At 40.4% G+C, this 24,813-nt stretch overlaps 2 protein-coding genes across 3 annotated transcripts in view; both read left to right on the top strand.

The window, feature by feature from the left end:
• The first annotated feature begins 39 nt into the window (after window positions 1–39).
• On the top strand, window positions 40–4,107 carry mzt1 (mitotic spindle organizing protein 1). The gene is made up of 3 exons (XM_088086503.1): window positions 40–313; window positions 1,253–1,398; window positions 3,557–4,107. The coding sequence occupies exons 1-3, from the start codon at window positions 262–264 to the stop codon at window positions 3,578–3,580; spliced, it is 222 nt and encodes a 73-aa protein (XP_087942629.1). The 5' UTR covers window positions 40–261; the 3' UTR covers window positions 3,581–4,107.
• Window positions 4,108–15,145: 11,038 nt separating this feature from the next.
• Window positions 15,146–24,813, top strand: part of dachc (dachshund c) — a 30,133-nt gene continuing 20,465 nt past the window's right edge. For both annotated transcript variants that reach the window (XM_042502257.2, XM_042502256.2), the window contains exons 1-2: window positions 15,146–15,917; window positions 23,951–24,060. In XM_042502257.2, coding sequence (XP_042358191.1) covers window positions 15,334–15,917; window positions 23,951–24,060 — 694 coding nt within the window. In that variant the 5' untranslated portion in view covers window positions 15,146–15,333. The remainder of the gene's footprint in view (window positions 15,918–23,950; window positions 24,061–24,813) is intronic.

The raw sequence follows: 24,813 nt of genomic DNA, 5'->3' as shown, positions 1-24,813 counted from the left end.
TCAATGAAGGAACGACGTCACTTCCTTCTACGGTTTCGTTCGCGAGCTTAGCACTCGGTGTAGCTAACTAGCTGCTAATATTGTCCCTTATTGAACGCGTTTTTGTTGTCTTTGCAGTCGTATCTAACATGAAAACGAAACTTTTAACATCTGACTGAACTGTTTTAAAAAACTTTGTATTGCATCCCGTCAGAGATCTCTTCAAGTGTTTTTGTTAGCCGTCTGCTAGCAGGCTGCGGCTAACTCTATCCACAGTACACTATGGCAAGTGCAGCAAATGCTAACCTAAATGCAGTCCGCGAGACGATGGACGGTAAATATTTATTTTATTTTTACACATGCAGCAGATTCTGTGTTTGAAAATTTTTAGATGTAGTTGCTAATGTTTTTTTCTAACCCTTAACTTCTTTGTAATTGTATTGCGGTGCAATAATTCTCAGAAACACTGTCTTAACTGTACAATAATTGGTGCAATAATTCAACTACACCAATACTCTGTAAATACTCAACTGTGCAATAGTCTTCCCACTCCTGAATGTATATTTAAGATATGTTGCACGTATTATTTCTTATTCTTACTTATGTATATAATGTGTCGTACATTGTAGCATTATACGTGTATTTTTATATCTATAACTTTGCATACTAGTTTTATACATTTGATTGTAGCACAAGTCAAATATTTATATATTTCTGCTTACTAATCGTATTATACATGTTTTATATATTTTTTTAAAGTTACATGCTGGTGTTTATATTGTAGCACATTGCACACATTGTATTTTTATATTTTTACATCATGCTTCTTATTTCTGCTTTACATCAGAGGGACTGTAATGAACCACAGTCCCCCCTGGGATCATCAGTGAAGTATTTTTGATTCCCTGATCGATATCTTTGCACATACTGAACTAAATTGTACAACTCTCTCATTTTAAGATAGTTAAATTGTGCATATATGATCCACTATTTTATGGTTATTTAATTTTTACCTTTTTATTGCGTTTTCCTTCTCTGTATTGGTGTTGCTGACTTTTGCACTACTTTGCCTTTATTTCAATTTAATCTTAAAATGTTTATTGTATACACTAAACACCCAGGCAAATTCCTTGAAAGTTAAAACTTAATGTTACTTGTTAGTAAACCATATTCTGATTCTGATAAGTGCATTGTGCAGAAGTCAGTTTTTGTCTTGTTGTCACTAGAATATTTATTCTAACTAGAGTAACTTTTCATTCTCTTTCTCCAACAGTGCTGCTGGAGATCTCGAGGTTGCTGAACACAGGTTTGGACATGGAGTCTCTGTCCATATGTGTGAGACTGTGCGAGCAGGGCATCAACCCAGAAGCTTTGTCTGCAGTCATCAAAGAACTGCGAAAAGCTTCTGAAACCCTCAAGGTACAGAAACAGAGCAATAACTGCCAAAGTGAAAATACCAGATGTAAACGTAGTGTCTTGCTAATTCTTAAACTCTTAAACCACAAACAGTGAAATTAACAAACTTAATTTCCAATCATTGAACAGGAAGAAAAGCAAAAATCCTGACGTTAGAATCTGTAGCCAGTGTGTAGTGTGTTTGGCATTTTTATTGGATTACTCACTTACAACCTATAGATAATTGAAATTATCATACATTTTCTGTTGATCTGCTAATTAATGAATTCACCAATAGTTTTAACTCTTATTCAGATGTTTAGTTGATGCCAATAGGCAGAGCAGCTTTATTTGTATAGCACATATCATACAACAGGGCAAAACAAATAAAACAGCCTATACCAGCGCTGAAAATAAGTTGAACTACCTGCCGCTGCTGTCTGCATCGTGGTTTGGTATCACAGCCATGACATGAAATGTAAAACTTTTAACAAAGCGATAAGATATGAATGTTTCCGGTGAGATGGTACAGGTTTGGGTGATGTCTTCAGACATTCAGCCATGCCGCCAATATTGAGGGATCTCTGGGTGTATTATGCCATGGCGAACATTAAGAAATGTTTCATATTTATTAGCACAAACGTTTCACAGCAATCCTGGATTTTTATGCACAGATATGATAAGGTATTTTGATTTGAAGGTATTTAGTCAAATAGCCAAGAAAGATGTCTGGTTATTATATCCATACAAAGTCTGTTGATTTTCCAGAAAACTTACCGTAACCTAATATAAATCACACAAGTTAAAGCAGTCAAAACATCTCCCTCTCCTAACATACCATACTGCTTGAGTTTTGTTCTTTTTGCACTGTTGAATTTTGCCACCTCTCATGTCACCATCTGAGAATTTTTTTCATGAGCACATGCACTCGTGAATCACCATATCTGTTTTTCTGCTAAACAAGATGGCAAGATAATACTTGTAAAATGGGACTTAGATCTTCTGAGTGACTGCATCATGACGGAAATATTTCTGTCTCCATTGAAAAGAACTGGTAATCGGAAAATATCTTAACATCCAGGCAAGAGAGGGAGTTGTCATCACAGAGAGCCAGGAAAAAGTGAAATATGCATAATGTGATTTCCTAGCATTTGTTTTGGTGTAACTTTTGTGTTTTTCCACATATATCAAACTGTCAGCCATCATTTCCCTCCCATTTCTCTTCTCTCAGTTTTGCAAACAAATGTATCCTGTGCACAGTTGTAGTTTGTCGATAAAGCAGGTGTTACTCGATTAAAAAAATAAGACGGTAAAGTGATCATTTACCATAAAGCTTCAAATAAAAGCCAAGTCCCAATTAAACGCTCAGTCCCCTTCACTAGCTGGGTGTGACAACACATTTTGACAAATACAGGCCTGTCTCAATTACAGGCCTGGTCCGGTTGCCATGTAGTTCATTTTTATAGAAGTTCTTTGGATGTAGAAAGCCGGGTTGTTGGCTACCTGCTGGAGATAACCTCAGTTAGCTGCTTAGATCATGCATACAATGTGTATATATGTTTAAACTCGATATAGGTAGGCAACCCACATGTACAAGATTCTGTAAAATTCAATAATTCAGTTAATGTTACTGAAACCATGAACACCAAAGAAAACAGTATTATCCTCATAGGAAACAAAAGAGACGCAAAAAGCAATAAGTAGATCCAGAAGACTATTTTCAGAAAAAGGTGAGGATAAATGTTCAGTGAACTATATTTATAATTATATATTTAACATTATTTTACAGAGTTATTATAACTTTTAGGCTTTGTTTTTCAGGTAATTTCTTGTTGTTTTTTTGGCAAATTCTCAGGTCATTTTCATGTACTTTTCACAGATTTCTTGTTAACCTCTGGGTCATATCTTTTGCTGCTCATTAGCTTCTTCCTACATTTTTCAATAAAATAAAGCCAATTTGCTCAGGTCTCAAATGGTTAAATAAGTAGTTTGATTGTATTTCCATCTTCTCTGAGCCACAGTTTTGTGCCAAAGGAATTAAAAGCCTGTCCCATTTAGACGCCTGTCCCAAATCAAAGCATGTTAAGTTTATCGATTTATAGACCAGGCTATTACATAAAGTTTTACAGTAATTAATCATGATGATTTATTAGTACTACTTAATATTTATTTTTTCTTTCAGGCCTCTGAAAACTGCACTAACTGAAGTTGCAGCCTGATCTACTCAGTTTGAACTGTAATGGTATGATGCCCTGTTCCTGGATCTGTACCTACGATGGGCTCTCCAGCCAGTCGGACTTGTCGTGTGTCGGCACTCTGTCCTTTGCGTGTCCTTGGTGACTGACTGCTCCCGTTTTGTGCTTTGACTTGTGTCTCAAGTTTTTGTGTGGAGCTTTCAACCTCAGTCCTCTTCCTGAACACAAGTTGTCTCCCAACACAAGGTCATGCTGCTTCAGATTTGCTTGCAAGATCTCCTACAGCCACTTCTAGGTTCACAGTGGTAATCGCATTGACATCCTGCCTTAATTTGAGAGCATACTTCTTATTTCTGATAGTCTGCTTGTGTTGCACTCTTCATGAGGAAATGTTTTTTTTATGATGTTTAGAAACATCTCATTTGTCATGAATTGTTTTTAATTTTGTGTAATGCATTTTTCAACTTAATCCTTTCGCCATTTCCATTATCCGTCAATGATGGAACAAAAATTAAAATGTTACAAGCAACGACCACAAGGTGGTGTTGTGTCATTCTTAACCGAGGTATAGGTCCTTAATGGTGTCACGCTCAAACTGCAAGTTTCATACTGCATAGTTTTCCTTTTTCAAGAGCAACTGAATGCCGTTATTTTATCGTTTCTATTTAAATCACATTTTTCCTTTTTTTAATTAATCGTGACGTTGCTGTCTTTTTGATCCCATTGTAGAACAAAAAGCATTTTTCTGAAGTGATGTAATTCTTACAGGCTTTCAAATAGGACCTGGCATTTTTCAGAGGGATTTTACAAAGGAAATGATCTTTCCTGTCACACTAGGTGAAAGGGACAAAGATACAAACACAAACTGTGCAGGGGTGATCACATCAACATGTACAAAAGACACAAACAAGGGTCATTCTTTACAGCAGGATGTCCTGTTCAACTGAAATCTTACACCTCCCCTTTATGTCCATTCTCTATCTACAAAAAAAGTATTTGCGATTTATTGCAAACTTGACAAAAAAGCCCTCTTTGATCAACCAGAAACGAAGCCCCCTACATCATGTCTAACCACACAGAGCATTGTTTTGTTTCTCCACCGTCTGTGAAATAGCTCTATTCATCTTCGAGACGAGGGAAAATGCTGAGAGCACAGAACATTCCTCCACAGGCCAATATACAGGCTAGACGCGACCTCTCATCCGAAAGGGCTTGAATCAGTATCTTTTTGAATGTGTGTGTGTCCCTCTGTGTGTGTGAGAGAGTTTAGGTGTTCCTGCAGCGCTGTAGATGTCTACAAATGAGTAGCCCCCTAAGCCATCTGACAGTCACGCCTCACCCCTCACAGGCACACCACAGAGAAAGGCAGCGAGCGAGCAGGAGAGTGTGTGTGTGTAAGCATTTCTGTCTTCTTCTGCTTTGTCTCGCCATCTTGACTGACGGGCTGTGAGTCTAAATCTCTGTACCGCCGCTTTGATCTCTTAACACAGTATCTCTCTGTTCCTCAATACCAGCATCGTGTTAGCCAAGTATGAGAGGCATACAGATACGGCGCAGTGGCTCTCCTTGATAGCTCGTGAGCCCGAACAACCCCTGGCCTCCGTGGGGGGTGAGCTGCAGGAGATGTTGACGGAGGGGAGACCCACATTGAGAATCCTTTCCTTTCACAAAGAGTTATGCACGGCTTGATTGGCTACTGTGGGCGTGGGATTCAGGATGCATTGCTCCCCGTTTGATGTGTTTGAAGGGTTTCTCCTGATCTTAGCCGGCTACTTTGATCTCTATAAAACAAAATATTCTCAAATCCCATAGTCCTGACTGAGAGATTAGCGTCCATATATGCATAAACATCTAAGAGGTGTTCAACTAGGCCACTGGTCAGGTCACATGACTGTATAAACTTAAGCAGGTCCACGCATCTGAACTTCTGAGGGTGTTTATGTTTGTACGTCTGATAATTACCCCGGCTGAGGATTATTTTTCTGATAAATGAGGGCAGTCTCATTTAAAAGTGAAAGATTACAGTTCAGGTGTGCGCAATGGATATTATAAAAAATAATTAGACTGGACTGATTAGAAGTTCTTTATGCATAAAGGATAGATGGTCTGTTGATGTTTGCACAAACTTAAATTACAAACATAATGCCTCATGAAAACAAGCAGAAGGAGAGTGAAACCAAAAGTCAAAGATGTCTGTGTACTGTTATATTTAGGTTACTAATTACCATTAGCCATAAACAGGCAGGTCTAATGGTCTCCCTGCAGAGACAAGGCTTTGTTTGTTATGTCCATTTCATTTTTGATTGCAAATTATATGATAATTTCAGGGCTAGAATTTTAAGTTTTTGGACTTTATTTCTGACGTGTTGTTTTGTTCTGTTTGGAGCTTTATTTAAGAAATATAAAAGACTTGAGCTGTGTTTTAAGAAGGAAACTTTTGTGGCAGATTGGATTTGTAGAGACAGCTCTTTGTCATATTTTAGAAGTTATACATAAAAAGGGGGCTCTTTATTGAGATATTCTGCAAATGTTTGGTAGTTTCTTGTGTAGGTGTTCATTTGGGATGTTTTATTTATTTATTTTTTGATTTTCCATGTTTTGTTTTGCACCAGGAACACTGAAAGATGGTTATAAAAATACAGTGTCTTATTTTCACATGGGATGGTCCAAAAAAGGCATCACACTTGAACTGAATTACTTAATATATTTTCCTCAAACAAATGCATGGGTGTCATACGGGACAAGCCTACTGGGCCCCGGCCCAGGGGTCAGGGGGCCCCTATGTTAGAGCGTTTGATTGAAGTCGCTGTTATTAACTTTCAATTTTGAGTCAAAGGGCTTAGTCATTCATGTCATTAACAGAGCTCCTCCTAAAAAGAGCCCTAAAAAAGAAAAACTGAAGGAATAGCCTAAACCAGGTTAACTTTTTTTAATGTGAAGTTCCATCTTTTAATTTTCTTATTAATCAGTGTGCCGTGTCAATGTAATGTTAATCCTTGCTCCTCAAATATTATTATTATTAATAATAATAATAATAAACTTTATTTGTGGATCACCTTTCATACAAGAAATGCAGCACAGGGTGCTTTACAACAAAGAAGATACATGCACCAAGTGCTTCACATGAAAAGACAGAAGTCATGAAGACATAATAAAACCTGCATCTAAAAATAAGATAAGATCAGAACAGAATGCATACAATGCATCTTCACATGGATAAAACCCACTTGATAATACTTGTAAAAGTAAGATAAAAAGGGATAAAAAGAATGCATAATGGAAAATAAAATGGAAAATAAAGCCCATTGAGATAATATATTTGAAAGTAAAGATGAAAATAGAGTGTATAAAATCAAGGAAAATACAACTTTTTAAAGAGGTGCAGCAGTGCGTAAGTGCGAAGCAAAATACAAAGCAGTTAAGTCAGAACTAGATAAAGGCTAAAGTGAAGAGATAAGTTTTTAGTTTTCTTTTTTAAAAAAATAGCAAGGTGGTGTCTCTGATATCTATAGGCAGTGTGCTCCAGAGCTTTGGGCTGTAACTGACCAAATCTGCATTCCCAGGGTCAGTCTAAGGTTGCTGACCCCTGGCATAAACATTTATTTTGAAGATGCAACAAAGGAACCATCATGATGCATTTTTACTGAGTGTTTCTATCCCCTCAGTTTATCTACGGGACAATAACAGCATGTTGTACCTGTCTTTCCAGGGAGGTGTGTGGGTGGGCTTTTATGCATCCAGGGCCAGGGGCCCGCTGTGTCATAATCTGCCTTACTCTTTCACCGCTGCAACTGCACACACAAAAAATATGTACTTATGTACAATCCAGAGGTACTTGTACTTCACTTCAGTATTTTAATTGTATGCAACTTTATAGTGCATTCTACTTCAAGGGGAAATAAAGTACTGTTTACTCCACTACATTTATTTGGCAGCTAAAGTTATTTTGCTGATTAAGAGTTTAAAATATGCATCATTATACAGTAGATTTAACCACCCAATAGTACATAAAAAAAGGTGGAATTAGCTCTGGCTTTAACAGCTTTAGCTTTAACAGACTGTGCAGCTTGAATTTATAAAAGGAAGATTGTGCTCTTTAAAAGGTTACATAGTTCTGCTTTGAGTACAATTTCGAAAGCGGAGATTTTACTGTAAAGAAGTATCATGGTATTTCTGCTTGCACTGAAGAGTCTGACAAAAGTCAGTCTTCCTCTCTAAATCAAAAAATAGCAGCATATTCTTAATTCCTTGAAACACAATTATTGACACCCTGCAGCAGCGTATATCCTAAAGAGTTTCTACATATATAGCGCATGTATTGTAGCACTGACGTGAGAGATATATGAATATTTCTGTAGCAGATCGAGCCTGTCCGGCCCTCATTCTTCACTGACTGTATTTGCCCTGAGAGCAGCTCTGTGACCTTGTTAGATCTTCCTCCAGTACACCACCCTTGATTGCATACAGGCCGCACTTTAACACCGCAAGATTATACTATTTAGGTCCCAATTAAATTCACAGCAAGAAAATTGGATCATAAACTCTTTAAAGGATCGTTAACAATCATTAGACGGGATAATAGCATGGCAATCAAAATATGTTAAAAAAAACTTCCAAAGTCTTTTAGTGACTTTGTTATTTTTGGACATTTTCCAAGCTGATTAATGTAGAATTGATTGATTTACAGTTGTAATTAGCTGTCTTCTGCATAGATGCATAATAATCATATATCTCCCTGCTTGTTTTAAAGTATTAATTGGTTTCATTAACAAAAGCAGTTAATTGAATAACAATTAACAAAGTTGGCGATGGCATCGACGCAGCGCGTGCAAGCTCCCTTGTGTTTTCCCAGTGATGATGATAATGAAACCACCTTTTTTTATCAGATTGGAATTTTGTGTGTTGGACTATGTAATGACTAATATGATATTGGGCTTATTAGTTTATTCGAGTGGCTCACTGAGGCGTTAAGCTGGTGTTGAGCATGTTGTGTTTAACAGGTAGGCACCATATGCCGCCTTAATCAGACATTGGAATCACATTTGGTTGTTAAATTGTCTTCCAATAAAAGCAGGTAGTAAAACAACTTGAGTTAATTCAATTTCAGGCGAGTTTGGTTGAAGGCAACAGCTGTTCATGTTTGTTGAATTGTTTAACATTCCCTCTCTTGTTTTTTTTTTTTTTTCAAGGTTTAACTCCAACAGCCTGTTTGTTCTTCCAACTTTTCTTGTAGAAAATAGAGACGGAGGGTGGACTAGCTGTCCACTCTCCTTAAAAGAAGACAATGCCAGGCATATTGTAGTGACAGCTTGCATTGTGTGTGTGTGTTTAAGAGAAAGAGAGGGAGAGAAGAGACAGGAGAGAGAGCATGTGTGTGTTAGAAAAACAGAAAAATAGAGAATATGTGTGTGAGTGTGTGTGTGTGTGTGTGCATGTGTGTTACAGTGACAGCTTGTATTCTCCGTGATTAATGATGTGCTGTGTGACTTGATAAGTGCTTCGGAGGACCAACGCTTGTTTCAATTAGACCTTGTGAAGGTCGCGACGCCGCGCCGGCCTCTCATTATCATATCCATAATCAATCCACATTATCATAGGGGAATGTGCAATGGATGTGTGATATCTTGGTCATACACACACATTTGGAGACGGGCACACACACATACACACACTAATCACATACCAAAACACAATGACATACACTCTCACTCACAAGAGCACACACACACACACACACACCCTTCACTCCAAGTTGATTTGAACCATAACAGTGGCTTGTCGGAACGGATTGTCTGTTCAGATTAAGAGTGTGTTTCTGAGAATTAAGCAGCGTTGATGGTGGTGGCATTTCAGATCCCCTCTGCAGACACAAATGCCAAAACATCATTCTGTCAGCCCCCCTCCTTCTCTCTCACACAGCCACATACACAACCGCACACTCGCATGCTCATACACACACACACTTAACCAGGACCCTGGGGCATTTTTAATAGAGGCGAAGTGATTCGTATGTTTTTCCTCCTCTAATGAGAACAGATTGAGTGGTATTTACACTTCATCGGCTGATCTAACCACCTACACATTTCCCTCATGCTTCTGCTGCTCACTGGCCAAAACAGACATGTGGAAAGGACCAGAGCTTGGCTTTCAAACAGCGACACAACATGAACATTATCTTTGTCTCTTTGGCTCACGATGGCATCATGGCAAAATGAATATGAACTGTTAAAACACAAGATTTGGGTTCTTTAAGGAGGCTGAGTGTATTTTTTCTTAGTTAAAATGGAAAGGAAAAGGCATCAGAAATGAGATTCAAATGTCTGGCAAGTGCATCGCTCCAGACAGGCAACTCAAATGAGATGTGACTGTTGAATCTTTAATTTAATCAGCAAGTTTACCTGAGATATAAACATGCAAAAAGTGGCAAATACGTCATGCATTTTCACCAAAAACATTCAATTAGCAGTAGCTGACTATGTGATACAATAACATGAACCGAGGCAAGAAGCACACTGCTCTGGAGCAATTAAAGGAATCAAAGAAGATATAAAGAATTCATGAACTCAGTAATATTCACTTAAGGGAGAATCTTCCCAGGTGGTCAAGATAGATCAGCCCGAGGAAGTGGAATCTAAATGAACAGTCTTTAGCAGACATCTGCTTTCCTATAACATTGTAAAATTGACGATGGACAGTTCTTAAAAAAGGATCTAAATCGCTGCTGCAGAGGCAGAAATATCATTCGCACGTTCTCACTCCAAACTCTGTCAGGACCTTTTGTGTCTTCCTATGACGTTTTAGGTATCCTTCTGCATCAGCTGTTTATGCTCCGGGATTCAGTTACTGTGATATCAACAAATGTACATGTGGGATGAAGCAGCATGGTCCGCAGAAGGTGGATTTTGGCAAATTTGGAATGAGAACGGGTTGGAAATATAATCCTTGTTCACAGTGCCTTCTTCTTTCTTGTCAAAACCTGGCACCTATGTTACCCATAATGCAACTTGAACCCTGACAGTTTGGTTGGAGGTTTATGTGTGTAAGGACCCTGACACACCCGTCGGCCGTCGGCTGTCGGCTGTCGACTGTCGGTCAATGTTGGGCTGTCCGTGTCCGTCTGTTGCCTTAATTTTTGCGGGGTGTCCCAGATCGTTGGCCCTTGTCAGCCCTTGTCGGCTGTATTTCGGCTGATTCAGCGTGTTTAATCTTTGTTGGAGACCATCAGTCAGTAAAATCGCTCTGATTGGCAGTTTAACACAGTGTACCAGAAGTGAAACAAAAGTGAGGAAAGTAAACAAATGATTAAGTCAAGAGTTTGTAAGATTAAAACAAAATCGTTATATGAGGTGAGATTATTTTTTAGCCATTGAGCTTTTTTGTAGAAACGGTTTGTAATTGTTGAAATTGTACACTAGTGCATGGTAAATATCCATCGTTCTTTTAGCATCGTGTTGTGTTGTTAATGCGCTCACCAGCTAACTAGTGTCCTGAGTTTCCCTTTTTGAAGAACAAATACAAACTACCGCCAGCTGTTGGTATGGAGACTCATTTTCTTTTCACACAGGTGCAGAATGTATCTACTAGTTGACTGTTGACTGTAATTTGCAGTGTGAGACAAACAGTGTTGGGTGACGCAACAGTCTGCCTTCGTCTCCACTACTTCTTCGATTTTGGTTTGGTGTGTCTGGGCCTTTAGCTACTAGCAACTATAGTGCAGCAAAGTGGTTATTTTTCACTGACACATCGTTGTGTTTCCAGTAGCTTTTTAGCCACCAAATCCAGGTATTTTGAGCCAAAACACGACCTTTTCCTAAATAACAATCAAGTGTTTTTTGTGCCTTAACCGAGCCATGCATTGACCACAAAGTTGTTGACATGCCAAAGTTTCAACGTATCCACTAACATATGAAGTTAACACATCCATGCTTTGCCAACATTTATTCTGGCAACTGGTTTGTTCCAACACCTGTAAACTCACCTTCATATGTTCCCCTTTAACTGTGGATCGGTACGCTGTATTTTTATACTTGAGTAACTGGAGAGATTTTGCAGCAAGTATCGGTTCATTGTTTCATTTCATGGGAGTTTAAGCACAATAGCTGCTGTAGGAATTAAACCTGTGACCTTCCTGTTGTGAGACAAAGTCACTTCCCACCAGGGCATCCTGCAACCTCCTGCTAACAGGGTTCTCCTAAAACACTGTGGTTGCTTAACAGACCGTGGACTGATGAACTAAAATGAAAAATTAAACAAAATCTAGCATCTAAGGTTATAATCACAAATCATTTCTTCCGGCTTGCATATTACTCATCAGGTCCTTGTTATGCCACCTTTTGCAGACTAAAAAGGTGTAAAGTAAATCCATCATCAGATGTCGCCACGGGCATAAAAAGTTGCAGCGCACTGGCTTGGGAGTTAAACCTGAATGTTTCACTATATTAAACACTTAAAGGTGGGAATTTACCACATGAATCAGCTCTGCTTAACACTGATGGCTTTATCGGTGTATTTTCTACAGATGGAGAAAGAGAGTCGTGACATTTCTTTTTGGCAAGGAAAAGGCCATACTCAGCAGGAGTTATCAAAGGCAAAAAGTAAAAAGTTCGAGTTAGCTATCTCTCTCTCTCCCTCTCTCTCTCTCTCTCTCTTCCCCTGGAGATACTCATGTTAAGCATAATTAAGCAGATTTGATTAGCATCAAGCCTGGCTTCCTCTCTTGACTTTTAATGAATGTAAATCTACCATCTACATCCTAAAGATTAATTTCTGCCAATTAAAAAACACAAGAGGGCTTATTGGAGAGAGAGAGAGAGGGGGGCGTCGGGAGGGAAAGAGTGTTAAAGTCCTTTGAGTTGGAGTACAGTCGGAGTTTTATCCTCTTCCCCCTTGTCTTATGGTGAGATGGTCTCTGGAGATCTGTGTCTCTCTCTCCCTCACGACCAAGATCATTATCAGCACAATGTTCCGTGAAAGCCACTTTGAAAGGACTGCGAGCTCCATATGTAAATGATGGGAACGTGTGTGTGTGAGTGTGTGTGTGAGTGTGTGGACTGGATGAGGAAACAGAACAGGGAACAGGTAAAGGGGTCAATTTGTCAAGACAAGGTTATTGCCTTGCCCCCCCCCGCCTGGCCCCTTTTGTACAATGTCTCATCTCTCTGGTTTGACTCTTTTTTGGAGGCTTTTTATTTAAATTCTGATTCTTGTTGCTTTAATATTATGATGGAGAACAAACAATATTACAATAAAGACACAACATTGGCATCTGGCAGGAATGAGACATGGATGGATTACTGAAAGGGCCTACTGAGCATTTACCCCCCAAATGATAAGCAAAACAGGTGTTGGTGGTTGAGAGGTGTTGGGGGCCTTTTCATATCTGTGCCCAGGGGTCCATTGTCACAAAATCCGCCCGTGTAATGAGGTGCAACACAAATTATTTAAACACATGTAAAAATCCTTTAAAAGGGCCACCAATTTACTTTGGGTAAAACATTAAATATGAATATACTTGTAATTTAGCAGGTGCTTTTTCCTATATTACACTGTGCTTGCTTTCTTACCTTTGAAGAAACAATATTGGTTGTTATCTTCTTTCTGTCAAAGCCTTTACATCAATTCATGACATTTTTTTACTCTTGTTTAAATTCACACTCCTATTTACATGACATTGAGTTCATACCTGGCATACATCAGAGTTTAGGCTATATGCCACTTTCTCTAGGCTATAAATTGACATGATTTAATATTCACTTGTCTTAAGTCAAGTATCTTTTCAAGTCTCTGTTTTTGCATTTTATCTGAAAGCACTCAGCCATAATCAGATTTGACAAAGTGTCTCTGATGGTATCCACATTAACTAGTATTTAAACACAAGTATATTTGATCTCAAGACAAATAATTACAATAATCAAGTCGTGTTTTTTTCCCCAAGATAATACAATTACACAACTATTAGTCACAAACTATGTTGTGGGAAGATTACAGTGCTGCCATGAAGGTTTAGAAATGCCATAAAGAAGACAGATTGAGTCCCATTAGGAGCATTAATATTAAAGTGTCTTTTCGTTAGGCGTTCACAAATAGGCTTATCCAAAGTTTATGTAGGCTAATCTTTGCTCTCTCTCCCTCTGCTCTCTCCCTCTCTGTGAATGTGTCTCTCACTCTCTAAGAATATATCCAGGCTCCACCTCTTTATGATAATGTGACAGTAGCATCCCCAGCTCGGAGACAAGCCTCCTCTCCTTCTCATTCAATCGCTATGCGATCTGCTTTGTCCACACATGGACCTCGTCTCCTCGAGCACGCTCTATGTGCAGCTCCCCCTTAGAAAACAACCGCATTTGTTCTGTGAAGATACTTCCTTAAAATTGTTTCTTTAGAAGTTTACTTTTGTTCAAATTCATCAGACATGACCTCCATGGCAACTTCGGCTCTGCTCACCATTGCAACACTTGGGCACTACCCAGGGCCAATTTTGTTTTTTTAAGCGACCAACTCCACCACATTCGGCTACTTTCTACCCAGCTCCCTTGGTGGCAAAGACACTAAAAATTACCACAAAAAGATGCATAATAAGTGCAAGGAGACACAAAATAGCAACAAAAAGGGGCAAAACCAACCATAAAGAGACACAAAATGACATAAAAGACATACAAAATAAGGGCAGGTCTAGGGAGTGGCCTGGGGATATACCCTTGAAATCTGATTGGCGACCTCATTGTGATCGGCTATCTGCTCAGTCAGTTTGAACTTTTTGAGTTGTAAAATGAATTTTCTTTTATAGGTACAATTTAGTCTTAAATTAAACTATAAATAGAAATAAGTAAGTAAGACACTGCAACCTTAGTAATTAAAGCAGGTGTGTGTAGTGGAGACTGCATAAGTCAGTGCCCAACTTTGACCACCCGAGTAAGATTAGTGTGCATATGACACTGACACAAGATAAGATAAGATAATCCTTTATTAGTCAAAATGTGGAAATTTGCAATGCTGAAGCAGCAAGGTGCGTACAAGATAAGCAAGCAAAAATAACAATATAAATAATAAAAAAAACCAAGGTGCAGCTCAACAGTTGAATAATATTTACATCAATTGCACATGGAAGATAATTGCACCTGTGAAATATGGCACATTAATAACCAAAAAAGTCATAAAATTACCCCAAACACACACACACACACACACACACACACACACACACACACACACACAAACAAAACATGCACATCTACAAAGAGATGCAAAATGACAGCAACAAAAAATGCAAAAACCACCACAAAGTCCTGTCTTTCTTGTTGGAGAGGTGGTGGGGCCTTTTCATATCTGTACCCAGGGGCCCATTGTCTAAAAAGCTGCCCATGTAATTAAGAAAGCCGCTGATTTACTTTACACACACACACACACACACACACACACACACACACACACACACACACACACACAAGTTTATATGCTGTGCTCTCTCTCTCCCTCTCTGTGAATGTGTCTCTCACTCTCTAAGAATATATCCAGGCTCCACCTCTTTATGATAATGTGACAGTAGCATCTCCAGCTCGGAGACAAGCCTCCTCTCTTTCTCATTCAACTATGTGATCTGTTTTTTCCACACACGGACTCTGTCTCCTCTCTCCTCTCCTCTTCTGTTATCCCCCTCTCCTCCTCGGGCACACTCCATGCGCAGCTCCTTCTCAGAAAGCAACGACGAAGTTACTTTCCTAAAATAGTTGACTTAGAAGTTTACTTTTATTCAAATTCCTCGGACATGACCACCATGGCAACTCCGGCTGCTCCGGCTCTGCTCCCCGCCGCTACACTCGGGCACCACCCGGCGCCGAGTTCCGTCTCTCCGGCCACCAACTCCCCGCCACCTGCGGCCACCTCCGCCGCTTCCTCCCCGGCTCCTCCGGTGGCTCACCCGGCGCTGCTGCACCAGTTCCGGGCGGACCTCTTACTAGCGAACGGGACCCCATTGAAAAGCGGAGGAGCTCCGGTGACCAGCAGCGCTAAGCCCGTGTACGCCACCCCATCGCCCGTGGAGAGCACGCCGCAAAACAACGAGTGTAAACTGGTGGAGGTGAAAGGTGCCAAGCTGGCCTCGTTCACGGTGAAAGACACGGAGCTCATCTGCCTGCCCCAGGCTTTCGACGTGTTTCTCAAGCACCTGGTCGGCGGGCTCCACACCGTCTACACCAAGCTGAAGCGGCTGGACATTTCCCCCGTGGTGTGCAACGTGGAGCAGGTCCGGGTGCTGCGGGGGCTCGGGGCCATCCAGCCCGGCGTGAACCGGTGCAAACTCATCTCCAGGCAGGACTTCGAGACGCTTTACAACGACTGTACCAACGCAAGGTGAGGCGGGGGGTACAGTGTGACCCGGGCTGTGTCCGAGATCATTCACTCATTTACTAGTCCACTATTTAGGAGCTTTGTATAGGACTATATAGTGCGGTGCATCCCAACTGGTCCAACCAGGGGGTCCAGTTTTCTCCTTAGTTCAAGGTCCACACCTTTGATAAATTACCGCATATTCAATTATATTTCACAAAACGTAAACAGCATGTGCCCTTTGAACATAATGATATAAAACATAATGCAAGAATAACGTGGAATTTGCTTTAAACTTAGTAAATAAATAGCAACAAAAAAAGTGCATATTATTGCTTCTAGATCAGTGAGGCTGCAAAGGCAGCACGTTAAAAGTCCAAATAATACCAAGAACGGGGCAATGAGATAGTTGCTGTACTGGAAAAAGACAGATTGGCATGATAAGAGGCCCCTAACAAAGTCTGCAGGTGTTTTTTTTTACAATCTTCATACATTCTTAGGTCACTTGTGGTTAATTCAGAATGGATCCACGACCCACTTTTGGACCACAACCCACCAGTTTGGAACCACTAATGTAGAGGACTATATAGTGAGCAGTGAGCGACACAGCCCTGGTTGTGATGCTGTTGGGGTTAGGATACCCAGTTTAGGGGGGCGGGTGCAGCAGGTGGGGTTTTCTGAAGCAGGTATTAGTGGTTTAGTGGGGTGTACTACTAGGTGTAGATAGTTTACCAAGAAGGAAGCAGGTTTACCCTCCTATATATTCCAATACATTTTTGGTTTGATAGGTGAGTATACATTAAACAACCAGAAAAATAAGTGGGTAAAGGCTACCCGTATACCTGCACATAAAGGATTTTAGGGACTTGTACTCGTTCATTTTTATTCAAGGCTATTTGATATTTCTGCAGGTCATTACAAAACTTCCCGGATCCATTACAAAACTCTAAATAATAACCTATTGCACATTGCAATTATAATTGATTCGTGTTGTTTGCAAATGTTTTATATATATGTAATATTTCTGTCATATTTAAGCACTTGGTTTTACGCTGACATCTGCATTCTATTCCTCTAAATTAAAGGCTAGAGTGTTCCAGATGCAACTTAATAGGAAAAATTATCATTCCTTAAATCAGTTTCTGAAAATATGATTTGTTTTTGCTTGTATTGGAGGTTGTATACCCCTTTTTAAGTTTTATTTGCAAAAACAAAGACACAGGAATTACAAACAGATAGGGAGGTAGGTGGGTGCAGGTTAACAACATATAGAAAGAAAAAATACTTTGAAAATATAGAGATTAAGTGTAATTGTGCATGGAGGAGATGCAAAAGATTATTGTCGGTAAGCCACTATGTGGAGATAGTTTGGGCGAAAAAAGTATTTGAGTAATTAATAACATTTGTTGCAGTAGTAATTTTACAAATTACCACTTGATGACTGACTGGAGGTCCAGTTAACCCCTTTTTATTTACCACATCACTGCTGCTATAGGCCTGCCTGTCACTAATTACCATTTTAAAGGATGATAAACGCTGTGATGGGGATGATGGTGTTGACGATAATGAATTTTAGTAATCCTAATAAAAAAAAATCTTCAAAAGTTTGTCATGTTATCATAGGCTATGATCTCTCGCTCTCTTTCTGACATGCACTCACACACACAGTCTCTCTCTGACACACACACATGCACACATTGAATCTGACACTGTCATTCTGAGAAATTGATTCTTCACAGAAATTAATTAATTTTCATTTGGCCCCAAGCGGCAGCTTAAATCAGGACAAGCTCACTCACTCACTCACTGATCCCTTTGCTCCCTCTCTCTGCCTCTCCCTCTCTCTCCTTCCTTAATAACTCACTGTCTTATCATATCAACACTCTTTAGCCCTGAGCATCAGAACAGAGGAGATGATTAAATGAATTCTCGGTATTTATGATGCGATTATGTAAATTAGCTGTTTTGCAGAACTCCGTTGGTGACCAACTACATGGGTCATCAATCCAATGCACCACAGAGATGTTTGGATAAAGGGGCTATAAATTGGCTGGGATTTGTGGTTTCCTGGTGCCTCAGTCTGCTGTTGTGCAGACCACATGCTCGTAACAGCATGAGTTTGAATCCAGAGGAGTGTGGATTAGCCTTAGTTTGGGGAATTTATATTGTTTGATAGTTAATCCCTGCTCCTTGGAGCATGAATGATCCAATTTACACCTGCCATTAAATTTCAGATAGAAGATGTGTCAAGATGTGTACAGATAGACACTAAAAAAACTAATTTTGCAATTTATTAACTACTTATTTTCTACTTCTTTGTGTCTCTTGGTTTTAGGTCAAATTCAGTTGCTTTAATCCTGCTCTACTTTTATCTTTGAGCTTTGATACAAGCTTTGACTTGTTGAGCAAAACCAGAAACACTCTTTAAAGAAACAAACTGTTCAGCTTCCAGCTCCATGTGCGTGGATTAACACCTGCACTTAAGCATCTGAGGCCCTCCAACCAAGACAAAATCCAGATGCATCTTCTGGGCTGCTTTGGGATTTCTTCTGTGTCAGGTGTTAATGGGAACGTTGTTATACAACCGCTGAAAATACACAGCCTCCGCCGTCTCTAATTATCCACACAACACTCAAACAGCCTTTAGTTAATGAGATCTGAAAACATCACTCGTCTGAAATCTTCAAACGACTTCCGTGATTCTTTGTCTGAACGCTTCAAATGTGCTGTGGTGGCCATTAGCATTACCCCGCTGCAGCAGAAGTTTCTAAGTAATCCCTGGTGTAGCTGGAGCATCGTGCAGTTGCAGGTAAAAAGTGGGAGACGGTTATCGTTAAATCAGGAAAGGCCGGCCAAATAGACCTAAAAGTTCATCTCCAAGAACATGATGTTACGGCTCTGTGACAGCGTCAGGGCTCAGTGAGGTTTTTGTTACTGATTAAGACAGCCATCACTTATTATTTTCCAGTCCAGTACAGTTGGACAGGCTGGAGGGGGAAGTAACAGCCTTGTCTGATAGTTTAACATGACTAACAGAACGCTTTATTCCTGCTGTTTATTCTTTTGGCTGTTTTTTGTTCATTCATTGCTCTATTTATTTATTTTTTTAAGATTAAAATGAAACAGAGGTTATAAAAAATGTCCTCTGTTTATCATTCTCTTCCCCTCTCCTCTTTGTCTCACTTGTTTACTCCTGCTGTGCACAAACACACACACACACACACACACACACACACCTTGACCACTGACTCATCAAACCATGAAGAAGGGCCGACTTCACCCTCAGTCAAAAGCCTGGTTATAATTCATGCATAGGTGGCACACAAACACAAACACACAAACACACACACACACACACACTCCCTCTGTCATCTCTGAACACACAAACTCACACGGTCACGCCTGTGTGTTTGCTGGCTTTGCTGCTAAATGACATTAGTTCCACAGAGAGAACATGGCGTGTAGGAGGCAACCTGATCCTCCGTCCTTTTCTTTCTCCCTCACAAAGGAACAGTTTCATTCTCTGTTAGGAACACACATCAAACAGCTCGCTCAGGTCAAACTCTGTGTGTGTGTGTGTGTGTGTGTGTGTATACTTTGTGTAGCGTACACAAATGCCACCCTTCCGCATGTTACAAATGTGGCGAGGTAACACAATCTCTTGTTACTTTTTAACAAAGCATGTGTTAACAACAGCACATGGTTTCTGCATTTGTGCATGTGAACATCTTCTCAACACAAAAAAAGAGACGTGTTTCCTAAACAATGCTACTTTAAACGGTTAGTTAATCTAAATTACACATTTCATCATTGCCATTTGATACCTACCACGCAGACTGCCTGCTTTTTGTTTGCTCTCATTTTGAGATATCTGTCTCCGTAGGTGTAAATTCCGGAGGGGACACTGGGGACATGTCCCCCTCAATATTTAGAACATTCTGTAGAACATTTGTCCCCCCAATCAAATCATGAAAGTAACAGAGCATTAAATTTAATAAATATGCACCATAAATTAATGCATAAAAGGCACAAATTGGTGCAAAAAAAAAATCACCAGAATGCAGAAAATAAAGTCTTAAATGCTCAAAATCTCTAAGATTCCTGCTTACAGTCCAATAAACTTGAGTTGCATGGAATTTAGTTTCTGGGGTATAAAATATAATATATGGGTCTTTCCAGAAACTGTTTCCACATTACTCTGGAGAACAGATAATACATAAAAGGCAGATAACAGGTTTCAGAGGACTTAGTTCTACTTAAGACCGACTTTAGAAGAAATAGTCCCCGTAAACTGTCGTGGTGTGTTGGTACAGGGACACCGTTTCTGGAAATGAGATGTTGCTGAAAATGTCATTTTCAAAGGTTGTGAGCACCACAATCAAATTCCATTCACCTCCATTGTTTTGGGGTGGAAGCAGAAAACTTGAAACCTGTGCGCCTTGAAGTCGGCATAGTTAGATATCACTAAAGATTAAAGGGAAAATGTGGAGTTTTTGTAATTTGGGAGAACTGTTCAAGGCTGACTTCACAAGTGTGTCTTTGCAGCTTTCACACAATCAGGAACATTTACAGAAGCAGAGACAAACATGAAGCAGCTGTAGAATAAACAAGCAAACAAAAAAGGTTAAATCAAACGATGAATGATAAATGAGACGAAGCGGCCTGCGGTGTGCAACAAAAGCTTGCTCTTTGTGTTTCTCTGGGGCGAACCTCGGCCGCGCAAGTTGGCAGCGGCAAGCCAGCGTTGTGTGTATGTGTGGGAAGGTGGACTCCTCAAAGCTGAGCCCCACTGCCACGCCATAACTCACTGTCAAAGTCAGCAGCGTTAGGATGAAGGGGAGGAGGGCTGTGTGTGTGTGTGTGTGTGTGTGTGTGTGTGTGTGTGTGTGTGTGTGTGTGTATGTGTGTGTTGGGGTGGGGTGATTAGCTCAACTTTAACCTCCGCACTCTTTTGATGTTTTATAGAGAAGAGCATGATGAGATAGAGAGGGCCTCCGTGTCTTTTACTATGACAGGTTATAATGGAGTATACCATGCGCACACACACTTTTGAACACACACACACACATACACACACAGTCTTGACATCGTCTTGACCCTGGAATGTGGGAGAGGAATGCAAGGCGGTATCAGTTTAGGAGATCAGATTCTTATGATCAAACGTCCTGTGTGTGTTGTCCTGCCTGCCTCTTTCATGACATCATCACACAGGCTTTCCTAATAACAATGGCGCATAAAGCTTTTTATTATTTTTTTTTCCAGCCCTCGATTTTGAGAGGAAGATCACAACATCAATCTTTCCCTGCCTTCTCTAACCAGCAGCTCAAGTCTTCCTGCGCACAGCCTCGACGATATGATTTATCAAACCGGACCGTGACGGCGAATACAAACCCGTGTGATAAACACAGATTGAAAGGATGGGAGCATGGGAGCTGTAAACCGCCGCTAATATATTCCAAACAAAATCTTGTTTGAGCTAGTTCTCCTACACACACTCACACACACACACACACTCACACTCACACAAACACACAGCTGCTACCTATCAGCACCTCCGAGCCAGTAGCTGTTCCACTGTTTTGACTGTAACACTTCCTCTTCTTTCATTACTTTTCTCTTTCCTGTGAGTGTGTGTTAGTGTGTGTATGAGCAAGGAAGAGAGAGATCTGTCATCTTTGTTATGTTTTGTTTCTGTTCCACCTGTGCTAAGCTCCAGCTGCCATGTTTGGCGTTTCATGTTTCAGGTAACACACACACACACACACACACACACTAATCTAAGCTTGGAGGGCAGAACTCAATGTACAGTTTTTTTTAGCGTGTGTGTGTGTTTGTGTGTGTGGCCAGAGCGTTGGCATGAGGGAGGACGTCTGGGTGAGATTTTAATTAAAGTTTGAGACAAAGAGGTCATAAGCCATACACCCCCTCCTCTGCACACACACACCTTGTACACACACACACACACACACACAATGAACTGTTTTCTCTCTCCCCCCCTCCTCTCTCTCATTCCATCCCCTCAGCTTGATGACTTTTCCATGAAAGGCTTTTTCATTAATCCTACCTCAGGGAACCGGTGCTCTCCAACCTCACACACACACTCACAAAAAACACACTCGCATGCACAACACACACATAGACCTCCCTCTACGGGTCACTTTGATGTATCAACGCACTTGCAGACTAAACACAAAATTAGGTTCCACTTCTTTATGCCCCCTAAAATGCAACATATACAAAGAGGTGCGCGCACACACACACATACACACAATACACACAGGCCATTAATTAGTTTGTGCAAATAAACAGTAGTAAGGGAAAGGGAAGCGGCTGCTGTAAAACCAACCACAGTCTTTGGAGTCTGTGTATTTTATTTCCCCCCACCAGTGTTCGCTTCTGCATTTGTGTGCATGTGTGTGTTCATTTGAGGTGTTTCAACATCAGTGTGTTGCTTTACCTTCAAACTTGAAATCTAAAAATACATTTCCTGCTTTTGTGAAGCACAGTATGCACTGCAAAAGAAAAAAAAATTGTGTGATGTGAATGCACCTCCCGAAAAAACACACACTCCCACGGCTGCGTACATTCACAACTTCATCCCTCTTGCAAATTCCTGCTGTCTGTCTGTTCGTCTGTCAGGGTGTGTGTGTGTGTCTACCTGTGTCTCTCTCACTGTCTACGTGCCTGTGTGTGCGTGTGTGTGTGTGTGATATCTGATGTCAGCTGTCACATCCCAGTCGGTCTGGGCCCATAATAAGAGACAATAATAACAACTCATTAAAACTGAGGGCAGGAACTGTGGAGCTCATCGGCTCATCAAATTAACCTTTGAACACTTCACACATACACACATACCAGACTCACACACACACACACGCACACACACACACACATACACGCACACATACGGTGTGCGCTCACACACACTCTAGCTACCTGTTTTTCTCCCACAGTTAGTGACTACACAATCTTTCTCTCTGTCTTTTTGTCTCTCTCCATCTCCCCCTCTCTCTCAGCCAGTGGGTGTGTCAACAGGGGATTGGTCCTTTCTGCTGGGTAATTGATGAATTATATGCAATATGCAAATGAGGCGCCATTAATCTCCTGACTGACAGCTTCGTTTATGGGGCCTTAATGACGGCTGGATTAGATTCTAATTAAAATCTGCTCAAAGACACCCCACGCTAGGAAGCTGCTGCTGCTGCTAGTCTATCTTTCTCTTTTTTTTTTTTTACTCGTTCCCACCTTTTCTCACTCGCTCGGACTCTCATCTTTACCTCATCTTTCCCTCAATCTCCCTTTTTATTCCCGTTTCTATTCCTTTCTTTTAAATCATCTTCTTTCCCCCTCCTCAACTCACTCTGTCTTTTAATAACACACACACACTTTGCAGACTTGGACGTGCACTCACCCACAGACTCATGTTATCCAATGTCAGGCTGGTATGAGAGGAGATGAGCTGCGCTGGTTGTCATTAAGCCTGATGTGGCCCGTGTCATTTCCCCTGTCAGGACATTCACACCATTTAGTCAGAGCCAAAGTGATGTCTGACAGCTTTTCACATACCTCCTCCAGGATTGATTGAGCATGCCCGGCTCAATCAAACCATGTGAATCTGCTTGTAGTCCCAGCCTTTATTGAGGAAATTTGTGACATGGCGTGGGGGAAAAAAAAAGAAGGGGAGGGGGATGAATGACCGAAAGAGGAAAGGATGGAGAGGGAAGGAGGCGAGCAAACACATTTAATAAGCAAACAAATGAATGAGTAAGCTGAACAGTAATGAGGTGCTTTATTGATGCCATAGGGAAACTCCTTTTTTGCTTGCTCGTATCCACAGGGAGGTCAGATTTGCAGTACAGCAGCCTTCCTGGAACCGGTCAGGTTTCAGTGTTTTGCTTGTTGACACTTCAGCAGGATCAGAGGTTTACAGACTGAAGGGCAGTTTTCTCTAACCAGGCCACCCATCTCAGTCTCAGCAGGAAGAACTGACTGACTGAGGGAGTATTAAGTATTAAACCGCCTAATGACTAATGTTAACTTGTGTTTTCTGCCTGCAGTTCGAGGCCGGGACGACCGCCCAAGAGGCTGCAGAGTGTGACAGAGGGTGGGACTCACCACATGCTGTCCCACAGCGGTCTGATGCACGCTGGGATCATACCTCCTGCAGGTGACCACCCAGGCCTCAACGTGCACATACAGTACACATGTACACATGTATACACATGTGCTGTAGAAACAATATCACACAGGCGCATAGACAGACTGAACTACTACTGTTGCGAAGAATTATTTTTGACACCATGTAATTATGATGTCCACTGTCTTAAAAAGACTGACATCATATTCAAGATCCAAAATTTGCACTTCACACAAAAAAATGCGGGGACATTTTTTTTATATATATTTTTTAAAGTCTGTTTAATATTTATTTATTTATTATTTGTATTTATTTTTTATTGCAATGTTATTTTTTCACAACTTTTAAGATTTTTATTTTTTTCCCTATTTGCTTTCTTAGGCAAAAGTGTAAAATTTATTTACATTTTAAATTTGGTTCTTCTTATTTATTTTCTGCTTCACAATTTTTTTTTATTTCTTCCACAATTATCACAGAATAACAAAAATAATGCTGACCAGGACCTTTACAGTCTGTTCAGTAACTTCTGCCCTCACTTGCCATATCGATAACAAAACTTTATTGGAAAAGATACATACATGAGGAATACAGATATTAGCATTTTAAATCACACATATGTTTATCTGCTGAAGTTAAAACACGGGTAAAATATATATATGTTTTTTTTTCACTTTCATGTGTCCAATCAAAGACTCAGCACACTGTCATAGTCAGACCTCATTAATACTGATGATCAGTTCGTCACTCATAAGAACCTGTGGTCCTACTATATGTAATGATTAG

Source organism: Plectropomus leopardus, chromosome 13 (assembly GCF_026936395.1).
Source record: "Plectropomus leopardus strain MGB_pleo_1.0 chromosome 13, ASM2693639v1, whole genome shotgun sequence".
Lineage (NCBI taxonomy): Eukaryota > Metazoa > Chordata > Actinopteri > Perciformes > Serranidae > Plectropomus > Plectropomus leopardus.
Note: the sequence above shows the minus strand (reverse complement) of the source record. Positions and strands in the feature narration are given on the sequence as shown.